Genomic DNA, 13,380 nt, shown 5'->3' with positions numbered 1-13,380 from the left:
AGATCAAGCAGAATGCTTTTGGCTTAAAAATGCATCACATACTGAAAGACATCAGTGGAAATTAAAAGGAAATGTATTTAGGACTGAAGCCAGAAAGCACTTCTTTACATAAAGTTTTGTGGGAACCTGGAACAAACTACTGAGACATGAAACAGAAACCTTGACAACCTTTAAGAAGTACCTGTATCTAGATGAGGTACGGGGACATCTTAGCTATTAGCTAAACAAATGGGTTTGATGGACTGAATGGTCTCCTCTTGCTTGCCAGATTCTTAAATTGTTATGTTCTTATGTAGGTGTGGATAAATGGAATTCTCTGAAGACCCAAGTGTCAAGCTGAAATGCTCGTTGTTTAAATAAAGTAATATTTGCTGAATATGGCTACTAGGTGAGTAGTTTTTCACAGGAGGAAACTATTATACTTCAATAAGCTTCTTGACAAATAATCAGAAAACCGTTAAGGTTTTAACAATAACTATATTGTGGATGGATCCAGAATAGGAACAAAATGATCAGACCAATTAAAAGTTGTTTTCAGACAACACACTTCTGTTTACAAGATCTGTGCATAATTACAAATTAAACATGAGCAACATGGGCATCACAAATTCACTGCTGTGAGTTTAAGTCTATGTAGAAGTCTGATCCTAGGGGTTTCCAGAAACATTCCCAATGATGTTTAGGCTGCTCAAAAAGCCCACACTCAGCCCATTTCAAGTAAGCAATGACAAACCAGTCTCTTTTCTCTTCTTTTTATCTATAAATTAGCCATCCCCCGTGGCTCCACCCGCGTAATAGTGAAGCAGGACAGTGAGGAGTACCCTGCTTGGCTCCCCACTCCTGATGTCACGCTTCCCCTTCCCCTCAACTCACAGCCTTTCTCTCATATTAGCAGGGATATATTGCTCCTGCAGTTTTAAAACAGCAGCTGAGGAATGGGGTAGGAAGGAGGGCTCTCCATCATTATCAGCTTTCCCTTTTTACTTGGACAGGTGACACACACACAAACCAGAACATTCTGGCAACATGTTTTCCAGTTTCTCACAGAATCAGACATTGTTAATCAGAAGGCTTAATGTCAGCCCTCTGAGATTCCTAGATAAATAAACAGAAGTATGAAATAATTAAAAAGACTCAAAAGTTCTACTTCATGTTCCATGTTCTGCAGCATGCACTGCACTACTTTTCAGCTTGACAAGATCTCAGATTAGAAGCAAAAAGGCCTCTTACCTGAACAGTTTCGAGTATCTCTTATACTGTACATATGGCATTTTGTTGATTTCATTATTTCACTGCTTTGTATATTGGTGGCAGTGATGCAGGATCGCAGGAGGATTAGGCAGATAAGTTTCTAGTGTTGTTTTGAAATATATTTATTATTTTACCATTTTTTGTGGCAGTCATTTTGTCACCAATTAGTAAGTTTTTATGGATTCTGTCATTTTGTGTATTTATTTGTAAGGGCATTGCCATGTTTTCTCTGTAGTTTTCATGATCAACACTCCTTTGTGCATCTGCTTGCTCTGAAACTTAGTAGCTAGTTGTGACATTATGATGGTCTTTCTATAAAAGACTAGGAGGCTCAGTCCCCTGCTTGCTTTGCTCACCAACACCCGTGTGGACGCCATGCGCCAGCCATTTCCCGTCTCTGCCACTCGCGTATGGGTTAGCAGATGTACACTTTAATCAGATTGTTATTTTCATGGGAACTGATACATAGGCATAATAGAACTAACTATTTTACATTACAGTGAGTAATTAACTATAGTTAAAAATAGTAAAATGTAATAAATTGAAATAAAACAATCTTTCATGTTGCGTTAGAGGTATTCGTTGAGTTATATGTTTTCGTTCTGTTTGGCTTTGAAATTAACACACAAGTACTTTTTAAACTTCTGATATCTCCGTCTTTTGAAACTATTATCGCTGACAATTCGTCACATGTTGGTTATTATAAATGCCACTGTGATCTTTTGGATTCATATAGAAATTCAAGAAAACTTCTTTGTCTGTGTTTTGCAGATACATTTTGTGTACATGTATACACGCAATACTTTTGGATGTATGGATTTGTGTCCGATAGTTTAACTCTTTCAATTTTATGTTGCATCGCTTCTCCATGATCATAAATATAAAACTGACCGAATTATGGTTTCTTCCAAATGAAATTTGTAGTAGCTTTAATTGTTGCAGGACCATAGAGACGTATAGCATATAGTCCTGAATTGTGTAAATCTATGTTTTGAGCAATGAATGTTTTGAACGCGAACAGATTATTTTAGATTTGGATATTTTGCCTGTAGTGTTTATGGATTTCACTTTCACCAAACGACAAATCTTTTAATTCTTGCGGATACGCATCTTCATTATGAAGAAACACTACTTTTTCCTGATGGCAACATGAATTAGATGATCTACAAGTCTCCAACTGAAACTTTAAAGCCAAGCAATATCTACATACTTCTGACATATCGCCTATGTCCATATATTTGATCTCTTATCGCTGTTCTGTTATTTCACTGAGTAATTATTTCCATTTGATAGCACCAATGCGATCTTTACTATCAGTTTTTTGAGACTTTTTAGTACTTTCATAATCACTAACCTGCTCTGCATCTGTATCACCACCTCTTTACAACGTTCTACTTTGTCTTCTACTCTTTGTCTTTTATTTCTGACCCCACTTGGACCGGCTAGGTTTTAAATTCCACTTGGTCCTGGCTGATTATTACTTTCCTTATTTTCCGAATTTGCACTTAGATTATTATTTTTTCTCTGCAACGTATTGGGCGCTGCACTTTCTTCTTCGCTTAGTCATTGATACGTCATGTAGAACATATACAATTATTGTCCAGAAAAGGACTACATCAAAAGAAATTAATACATTGTCTTAAAATATTGTCCAGAAAAGCTTCTTTAAAGGATGAAACTGAGGACTCTTCATAAACAACTTTAAATGAGGAAAACATAAAAATGTATAAGACATGACAGCGCAGGAACTGAGTCTAACAAAAGCATTTACACAAATAAGAGTTGAGTAGACCATTTGCTGCCTCTTGTGGTGGCATCTCCAAATCTGACGTCATTTTCACCACACTGCCCTATGCCCGGCGCAAACTTGTCAAGTATAAACTAGGCTTTGGAAGGCATGATGGACGGCTCCAGTTTATTCTTCCCCTGGCCACTGGTCAAAGAATGCTTGCTTCAAAAAATAATTGCGTGGTCTAACAGGGTGTATAATAGTGAGCATGCTTTGAGTGGTGCTTGCTGAAGCAGGGAGAAGAATATGCCAAGGTTGTAGTCTGTGGACAGGCTTTATCTTTATTCAGCACTTTCTCACATTAGTTCCATTTAAGTACTGAAATAAACTGGATGTGCTGACACTTTGAACTGTTCTCATCATTTAACAAACTAGATTTTACATTAGTTTTTTTGACATCTAATCTTTCATATCTAATCGAAGCCAACTGAAGACAACTGAATTCAAGTTAGAGCCTTAATTTGCAACAAGTTCATTAATTTGAGAAACGGCACTCATTTTCATCTTTGCATTAATGTGTGCCCAGATGATCAAACTGGGATTACTGGTAGCCTGATTTTTTTTTCTTCCATTGGCATATTCATTGTTTGCTCGACTGTTTAACTGAGCCAAATGGAACTAAAAAATAACCTTACAATGATCTTTTTTGATTATTCATTTAAAACATTTATTCAAATTAAATATTTAATCAAATAAATTCTAATCTAAGTGCCAATTTAATTTTCTTTTTAGAAAGCGGCTAAATTTCCCTTTAAGCGTTCTGTGCAGTCCGTTAAAATGTAATACTAAAAAAAAATCACAGCAGTCAATTCAGCAGGGACGTGGCTTTGAAACAGTAATTTATGTCAAACAGCCTGCATTTCTTCAAGACATAAAACACTTATTTTGGAACTTTACTTGTTTTCAGTTTTATAAATTTAAGGAAGTGACTTTTACTTCCTCTAGAAAGTGACAGACTAAAGCTACTGTCTATCAGTGCACGTTGCTCATATTAACATTTGCTTTAAATTGCTCTTAAATCTGTAACACCACTGGCTGCTTGTATTCACTTCTGTCATGTGAGCTGAAAGTTACACAGACAATAAAAAGTCCAAGGTCCATTTGCCTCTCTCACCAAGTTTTGTGGAGCACTGAATTGCAAGATAGACTTGAAATCTGAGACAGAAACAGAAGTTCACTCTTCATACTCCATAATGAGATGGCCTTTTGTCGGGAATGCTTCTGGTATCTGACACTTCGCTGGAGCCAATTTGAAGTTAAATGGCGAATTACTCGCAGAGGATTCTTGTACAAGCTTAGCTGAAGACTGCAAAAACTGCCAAGGTGTTTATTGCGGGAACTAATTTCTACAGCTCAGTAAACTCGGTGAGTAAGCAAAAGTGTTGCTAGTGTTCATGCTGGTTAACTTGTGTCCTAAGTACTACTTAATACTATAATCACAGGTTAGTCTCTGGAGAGCTACTTCAGTTAAAGCTCAGGGAGCTGTTGTCTGAAATGGTCCTTGGGCTTATCCTAGGTCAAGGTACTGCAGGTACTGCTGCTGAAGGTTATATAAACTTTAGCTGAGGTTTATACTGGTGGAACTAATGGGTGAACTGATGTATGAAGTGTTAGTATCTGCACTAAATGAACTGGCTTCTTAAATATTGATGTTCATAGTGGCCAATGTGTTGACTGTGTTAATGCTGCATAAAGTAATGTCAGACATGCTCTTTGGTATGATTGTCACAGGCTGTCATGTGGAGTGCCTTTGGTGTTTACAATTTGGTGTTAGAACTGCTGAGGGATTTATTTTTGGTCAAACAGTGGCTGAATTGTGTATCGAAACTGTGCTGAATATAGAAGCGATAAGAACATATAATATTTGACAATTGGGAGGAGACCATTCAGTCGATCAAGTTTATTTGTTTAGTAAATAGCTAAGCTGCCCCAGTAATGACCTACTGTAAAGAAGGCTACCTGTACACTGGGTGAACACATAGGTGTTTACCTCTCTGCTGCATTGTTTGTGTTGATGACATTTTAGTGATTGCACCGATGTCTAAAGTGCTGCTTCATTGAGCTCTTGTCTGAAATACTGAAGGTGTTTACTCCAGTGGGATCTAGCATTTCACAGTGCTGTTGGTGATCATACTGGGTAATCGGGTGTACAGATTTCTACTGATCAAACTGGGTGAATTGTTTCTGATAAAGATTTTGATACATAAACTGTTAACATTAGCCCACTGTAGATTCCGTATAAAGTTTGAGGCCAAGTTTAGATCTTCTAGACACTTCATCTACAATTAATGGCTCATCAAATCATAATATTATTCTTAAAATTATATGAAAACAAATTATTTGAAGAACATAGTCTTTCTTTACACAACAAAGATAGCATATTCATGTAGTGAGCATGACTAAGTGACATGGGACAAGGAGTGAGGAATATTTGGGTATAAACCCAAATAAAAGCACACTAGACACTGCTTTTGTTGCTTTTGAATATAACACTACTTTATATTCTTTATCTTTATGAACATGTTACCAAACATTTAAATTAATTACTGGCTGGAGTTTACAAGTACCACTGTGTCAAGGCAGAAGATGCTGTCAGAATCTCATCCAAAAGGTCACAGTGTGGTAGAAAATTCAAACCTGCAGTTTAGATGAACACATAAAAAGGCTACATTTATTTTTTAATTGCAGTTGCTTATAACATAATATTCCCACACCAGTCCAATCACACATACACAGGGACAATTTAAATTATCCCATTAACTAATGCACGAAAGTACTTTTACCAATCCATCCCCACTGCCATCACCTTTATATGGAGTACATTATTGGAATCATTTTGTTAAGGCAGGTAGCCATTTTCCCCAGCAATCTTGAAAAAGTATCTTTCTATTGTCCAATTCAATTTTTTACTATTTCATGCAAAGGGCACCTTGATGGTGCAGAGGTTAATGCTTCTGCCTCATAAATCCAGCTTGCGCCATTACCTGTGTTTGAATGAGTGTGACTAAATCTGCACACTCAGAGGGAGGCCAATAAATGTAGGAATGGAAATATGAATTTGATTAATTAATAGTTTTGCCTTTGGCAGTACCGGTAATTAATCAAATAATTTGGCAAGGCTCCTGCCTTATTTACCTTACCTTTCTCTGTTGTAGGAAAGGGTCTCCAGCCCTTAGACTTATGTCAAGGTAACTGATGCACAGTTGTTTTAAGAAACATAATAATACACATGGATTATATAAGTACAAAAAATGCATTAATCTACTGTATATTAACATATAAGACAGGACATAGAGGCACTAGATAGACAAACATATAACACAGAGTTACTGGCTGTTTACTAGTTAGTTAGAGTTCTACTTTATCTTGGCACACATAAATAGTTTAACAAAGCACAGTCATAAAGATGATGTCCGATGTTATTGCTTTGTTGCTGCTCTGGATTCAAGAGGAGAATTCTTCTTATGCTCGAGTGCACTCTTTCTCTTTGCTGCATGATCCCTTGTTTGTGGTGTGCAGTGGTTTTCTCAGCTCACTTTCCACTTTGTCTTCTATAACTTCATAGGTAAAAGCATTACTCTATCTGGAATAACAGTTTAGATGCTGAAGTTCCCTTCTTGAATAATGGCTGTTTCTCAGCCTTTTCAGTCCACATCTTGGCTTGACAGAGAGATTGTCAATTACTGATCCACAAGGAGAAAGAGGTTTATAGGTCTCAGCTCCCCAAGCAGAGACCAGCTGTTTAGCTTTTAGTTTCAGAGAGCAGGTTTCAGAGGTTTTCAGTATTTTTAGAGGGTGAAAGCAGACTTCCTGTGGGAGTTCTCTTGGATTTCCCTTGAGAGAGCCAAAGAAAGTCCTCCTGAATCTCCAGGATGATACAGAGAGTGTTAAGGGAATGTATAATTTCTCCTGGTTGGAGTATATCCTCATAGGTGAGTTGTCATTCATTGATTTGGACCTCATTTGTCCTTGCGTGAGTCCATTTTGCACCTTCTGGATCAAGAAGTCTACAGAGGGGCCTGTGGAAAGATGTCTTTTCATCTCTGATTTACACCTTTGTTATCAGATGAAGTCCAGGAAGAAGTTCAGTCACTTAGTTTAGAATGCAGGTGGGGATTTTGTGCAACTGCATGGCTCCATCCCTGTTACTTTCTTAGCAGGCCTATTGTGCCATTAAAGCCTAGCAGAATGGGCAATGCCCACTTTGTGCTACTCCTAACTGAAGGTTTCAGTTAATCCTGGCTATTCTAAGACACACTAACACATACTACACCAAAGTATAGCGAGTAAATATTGTAAAATAAGAGCCCAAAAAATCCAGAGAAAGAATTAGGGTTTCTGGGAAAACCCCATTTATTGATTTTTGTGATTCAAACGGTTCATATAAACTACTTTAGTAGCTGAATTGTGTTCTTATATAAGGTACTAGCAAAATACCCGCGCTTCGCAGCGGAGAAGTAGTGTGTTAAAGAAGCAATGAAAAAGAAAAGGAAACATTTTGAAAATAATGTAACATGATTGTCAATGTAATTGTTTTGTCACTGTTGTGAGTGATGAGTGTTGCTGTCATATATATATATATATATATTTACACACACACACACATAAACATATATATATACATATCTATACATATACACATAAATATACACACACACATATATACATACATATATATATATCTACATATATACACACAAATACATATATATATATATATATATATATATATATATATACATACACACACACATATATAAACATATATACATATACATACATATCTACATATATACACACACAGCTATTTCGTATCAGTGCAATACGCTGCTTGTTAAAATGGATAACTCCCGCTCTTACGTGCAAGTCTGCGTGGATATTATGAACTATCGTATTTGTTCAAGTTCTATTTAAATTTTAAATAGAAGGAATTTTTATTTAGTCGACAGAAATATCTTTGGTAGGAATGGTAAAAACAGACAGGAATATTATTCGTGAATAAATCAACTCAAACCTTAAACAACTTATAATATTTTGCTCTCCATAAAAATATATCCTGTCAAAATTATACAAATTCAAATATGAACATGCTGCATAACAAAACCTGGAAATATAAATAAAATGTGTTCCTTTCAGCAATAACAAATCAAATCATTCAGTTGTCTTTGCTCATATGTCATTTTAGAGCTGGACACCTGGCATCTTTTTTTGGCAACAGGTTCGTTTCTGTTTGGTGTGAGGTTCTGTGTTGTGGAGATTCTCAGGATGGATTGCAGGTGCTCATCAGTGAGGCGACTCCTGTGTGCTGTTTTGTTAGTCTTTATCACTGAGAAGAGCTTCTCACACAGATATGTGCTACCAAACATGCACAAGGTTCGAGCCGCATGTAGACGGACTTTTTTTGTTCTTCAAAGTCACCAAAGCGCCGTGCAAACTCAGTGCGCTCAGTTTATCAGCAAAGTGCATATTTGGGAACACCGTAGTGACGACTTGGTTTAACATTACTTGGCAACAGGGAAAGTGGGGCAAATTGCACTGGTGCATTTGTGTCTCCCATAAAAGCAGCTTCACTTGAAATCACTTTGTGATTGTGCACGGGTAAAACGTCCGCTGAAGTGTCAGATTCTTATTTAATTATCTGCTTTCTGTATCTTCTGCATTGCATTCAGGTTACCCTGATGTTTTGTCTCATAGTGCCGTCTTAGATTAAATTCTGTAATTACAGCCACATTAGCTCCACAAATGAGACACACGGGTTCAGTAAACATATACTCAGCCTCCCATCGGTTTTAAAGGCTCTATTTTCAGAATCAACTTTTCTCTTCAGCATCGTGTGAGCTAGCTTCGCAATAACTTGCAGCATCATAAGCTAGACTTGATTAACGCGTAAGTGTTGGCAAGGCAGCTGAAGCGCTGCATTATGGGATCTGTAGTTTATTGTGTTACCAGCCTTCATATACCCGGCTTTAATAACAATAATACAGTATATAAAATGATCTCGGGCGGATATAATTACGCCGGGCGGATGTGGCCCGCGCCCTTGAGTTTGACACATATGGACTAAATAGAACTTGAAAAGATATATTTTTCAAATGTGATCGCGCAATTCAGATAGAGTTGACGCACTACAGCCTGCATGCCTCAATAAGTCATCCTCCCTCGCTCTTACTTTTTACCGCTCATCTAATGAATACACTGAGTATGGCTTTACCAAAACAATCATTGATGGCGAATAAAGTATCCATTATTCGTATGTAGAGTATATATACATATATATATACCCGTATCGCAGCGGAGAAGTAGTGTGTTAAAAAGCTAGAAAAGAAAAGGGAACATTTTAAAAATAACGTAACATGACTGTCAATATACAGTATTTGTTTTGTGAGTGTTACTGAGTGTTGCTGTCATCAAGGATTTGATTATCATTATTTCTTTCAATCAGGTTCGTATTTGTAGGATGTGTTGTGTTCAAGTTACATTCCGTGTTTGTCAATCGTTGTAAAGATGACAGGTTTCATTCATCGATTCGTTTCTTACTGCATCAATAAACAGCTCGTCTTCTTCTTTATCTGAGACCTGACACACTGCATGCACGGGTTTTTTAACACTGTCTTCCTTTAGCGGGACATTGACTTTTTCCACCATGTGCTTTGTTTCCGCAGTAGCTGGATTTATGAATATGCTTATCAGACGCTTCATATTTTTTGCTGCCTTTTCAATTGTGTAATTCGGTTTTGTTCAGCTCTTTGGAACTGTTGCTTTTTATCTGTGCACTGCATCCAGTTCACGTGAGCCGCTCGGTGTACATGAATCGAAGGTTCCCAGCTGTGCTGGTGCCATGTCGTGTGATGTCCATGGCTGTATTTAATGTTACCTTAGTCCTGGCACTTAAAACTTTCTCTCGCAGTTTCGCTGAGTTTGTGTCAAACACCACCCTGACCATCTCATCTTCCTCTCCATAAGCACAGTCCTTCACCCGTGAATATTTAGTGGGAGTTTGCTATTGGATTGCCGCTGACGGACGGCCTTATATGGGCAGGCACTAAATTACAAACGCCAGCGGCAGCCTGTCTATGAACTTAATTTAAAGTGTAGGTTTACATGGTGCTTTGTTTCCGAAGTAGCAGAACTCATGAATATGGTTGTATATGTCACTTTCGCCGCTTCTTATTGTTTCGCTGCCTTCTCAATTATATAATGCATGTTTTCTTCAGCGCTTTTTTGAGGTCTTCCTGGTTTTCTATGTACTGCGTGATTACGTGGGAGGCGTGATGATGTCACACGAAACTCCGCCCCCACGGCGTTGAAGCTCATCTCCATTACAGTAAATGGAGAAAAACTGCTTCCAGTTATGACCATTACGCGTAGAATTTCGATATAAAACCTGCCCAACTTTTGTAAGGAAGCTGTAAGGAATGAACCTGCCAAATTTCAGCCTTCCACCCACACGGGAAGTTGGAGAATTAGTGATGAGTCAGTGAGTGAGTGAGTGAGTGAGTGAGTGAGTGAGGGCTTTGCCTTTTATTAGTATAGATTGTCTAGTGAACCCAACTTGATCATCTTAATTTGGATCCATGCCATTAGTTACATTGCAGAGTTGGCTCAGTGGATGGAGTTCCTGCTCCCCTGCTTTCCCTCACAACCTTTTTCATTGGTCCAGTATGTTTAGTCCTGCTCAAGACATGTAAACAGTCATGACGTTAATATGATCTTAATATGTACTGTATGTCTTTGAAATGTGGGAGCATCCATGAGTATATGCAGAAATGGGAGAAACATAAAAACTACATACTGAAAGCAATCAGCCAGGGTGAGTAGAAGATGCAAGGAGTGCTAACTGTTGTTAATAATCTAAATACAAACTTTTCTTCTTTCCTCTATTTGAGGTGAAGCTTTTTGTCTATGACTCTATAAAGCCATGACGTTTCTCACTGAATAGACCTCATCAGATTAACTAAATCACAATGCAGAGAAGCTGACTTTGAGTTTTGAAGGAGTCCTAAGATAGCAGGATCAAGATTGCCTAGAAGCAACAATTAAAGGGAATTAAGATCAGCTCTAGAGTGATGTGCATCATACATCAGTGTGGTGGAATAACACATGCTGGGTTAGGAGTAGATTGGCTCCTACCAGATTGTTGGCACAATAAACTCATTTTAACCCATTAAATCTTTTCTAGAAATGGAGGACCTCAAAGATTGCCTTTTAAGAGTGATGGAAGAGCTGACAAAAGAAGAGCTGAAGCGCTTTATAAATAAGCTTGACGCCGCAGAAAGGAGACACCAATGTCAGCACATCCCTTTGGGCAGACTGGAGCGTACAGGGAATGACATTGGGGATATTGCACATCTCATGGTTGGTCACTATGGACACAAAGCTATAAATGTAACATTGGATAGCCTAGAGGAAATTGGAAGGAAAGACCTTTTGAAGAGATTTGGAGGTAAGGCCACACAAAAATATCAGAAAATAGTGAGAACAGCTACAAGAGCAAAACTACTGGAAACATTGGTTCCAGTATTTAGTATCAGTCGTGAATGCTGAAAAAAACATTGGGCATACTTGAGCACACACAAACACACACTCACATTAGGCCCTTCTTTGCATTGTGGAAGAAAACTCTCTCTCTCATTCAGCTCTCCACTGTTTCTACCAACAGTTTAACCCTTGCACCAACTCACCTACAGGATTCTGGCATGAGGGACCTTTAAGACCCTTCTTTAGATCACTTATGGATTTGGCCAGTCCTGGAATTACCTTCTAGATAAAGGAGGGTCAATCAATCCTTGAGGCTGCTAATCTCTAGTTGTTTGCTGAATCCCATGAAAGCAGCAAACCTCTAAACTGTTTGCAAATATTGATGGGCTCCTGAATTTTTTCCATTCAGGGTCTACATAGTGCCAACTAACAGGCTGATGTGCAAACCTGTAACAAGTTCTATTGGAGCTTAAATTTGTAAGGCCAAAATGGCCTCACTTAGATCCTGAGAATATGGGCCGTCTTTCTTTTGCACTTCTTATGATTTCCTGCTATTTAGTATCCCAATGGAACATGTTACATTCCTCTTGGGTCACAATTCATGTGACTTCTGATGTATTGACATATGATGTCATCACTATGAAGCTATTAAAGATTTTATCCTGCTATGCTTGATATCTAAGATCTTGAATATGTGTTGGCAAGGTTTGTGTTGCAATTAGTTCAAAATAATTTAAGGAATCAGGAGTTTGTATGTTTTCTGAAGAGGACTTCTATATAGCATTTTTAGTTTTTACTTATTTTTTGACTTTTCATTCTCCCATCATCTCCTGGTCCTTGTCCTTTCATCTGCAATCACTTTTATCAGGCTGATTAGCTGTTAGACTAACCTGAAAAAACTAGCCACCAGCAGGACTATATGGTGTTTGCAAGTCTTTCCTTCACCCCCTGACTCTAAATGTCATGATTTTATATTATTTTTCCTGATGTCTCTGTTTGTAATGTTTTTGGGTGATTTCATATTCAGAAAATCCACTTCTATCATTAGCTTCTCAAATAGAAATGTTATTTGTGAATTTTTAGTGTCAGTTTTGATTTGTTTTGTCAATTGGCGCTGCTGTTTGGAGTGCTTGCGTCACATGTTTCTATGACACAATCTCATAACATACTGGAATGAAGTCATCGCTGTGCCAGCATAAAGGCATAAAGGAGTTACTTTTTGAGTTAGAAACATATTGTCACTCTTAACTCATAACAGCTACATTAGAACACTCTAGACGAGAACAGGCCATTCAGCACAACAAAACTTGCCAGTTATATCCACTTATTTCTTCCAAGAAAACATTAAGTCAAGTTTTGAAAGTCTGTAACGTTTTACTGTCTACCACACTACTTGGTAGCTTATTCCAAGTGTCTATCATTCTTTGTTTAAAGAAGAACTTCCTAATGTTTGTGCAAAATTTACCCTTAACAAGTTTCCAACTGTGTCCCCGTGTTCTCGATGAACTCATTTTAAAATACAAGTCTCGATCCACTGGACTAATTCCCTTCATAATTTTAAATACTTCAATCATGTCACCTCTTAATCTTCTTTTGCTTAAACTGTAAAGGCTCAGCTCTTTTAATCTTTCCTCATAATTCAACCCCTGTAGCCCTGGAATCAGCCTAGTCGCTCTTCTCTGGACCTTTTCTAGTGCTGCTATGTCCTTTTCGTAGCCTGGAGAACAAAACTGCACACAGTACTCAAGATGAGGCCTCACCAGTGCATTATAAAGGTTGAGCATAACCTCCTTGGACTTGTACTCCACACATCGTGCTATATATCCTAACGTTCTGTTAGCCTTCTTAACACTAGAATTACC

The 13,380-nt window shown here is 37.8% G+C and overlaps 1 protein-coding gene across 2 annotated transcripts in view; it reads left to right on the top strand.

Annotated features, from left to right (window-relative positions):
* The first annotated feature begins 4,027 nt into the window (after positions 1-4,027).
* LOC120528077 (NACHT, LRR and PYD domains-containing protein 3-like) overlaps positions 4,028-13,380 on the top strand; it is a 43,276-nt gene continuing 33,923 nt past the window's right edge. For both annotated transcript variants that reach the window (XM_039752076.1, XM_039752075.1), the window contains exons 1-2: positions 4,028-4,405; positions 11,220-11,483. In XM_039752076.1, the coding sequence (XP_039608010.1) occupies positions 11,222-11,483 (262 nt within the window). In that variant the 5' untranslated portion in view covers positions 4,028-4,405; positions 11,220-11,221. The remainder of the gene's footprint in view (positions 4,406-11,219; positions 11,484-13,380) is intronic.

The sequence above is a fragment of the Polypterus senegalus genome, chromosome 4, assembly GCF_016835505.1.
Source record: "Polypterus senegalus isolate Bchr_013 chromosome 4, ASM1683550v1, whole genome shotgun sequence".
NCBI lineage: Eukaryota > Metazoa > Chordata > Cladistia > Polypteriformes > Polypteridae > Polypterus > Polypterus senegalus.
The sequence above is the reverse complement of the archived record's forward strand: the minus strand, read 5'-3'. Positions and strand labels throughout refer to the sequence as shown.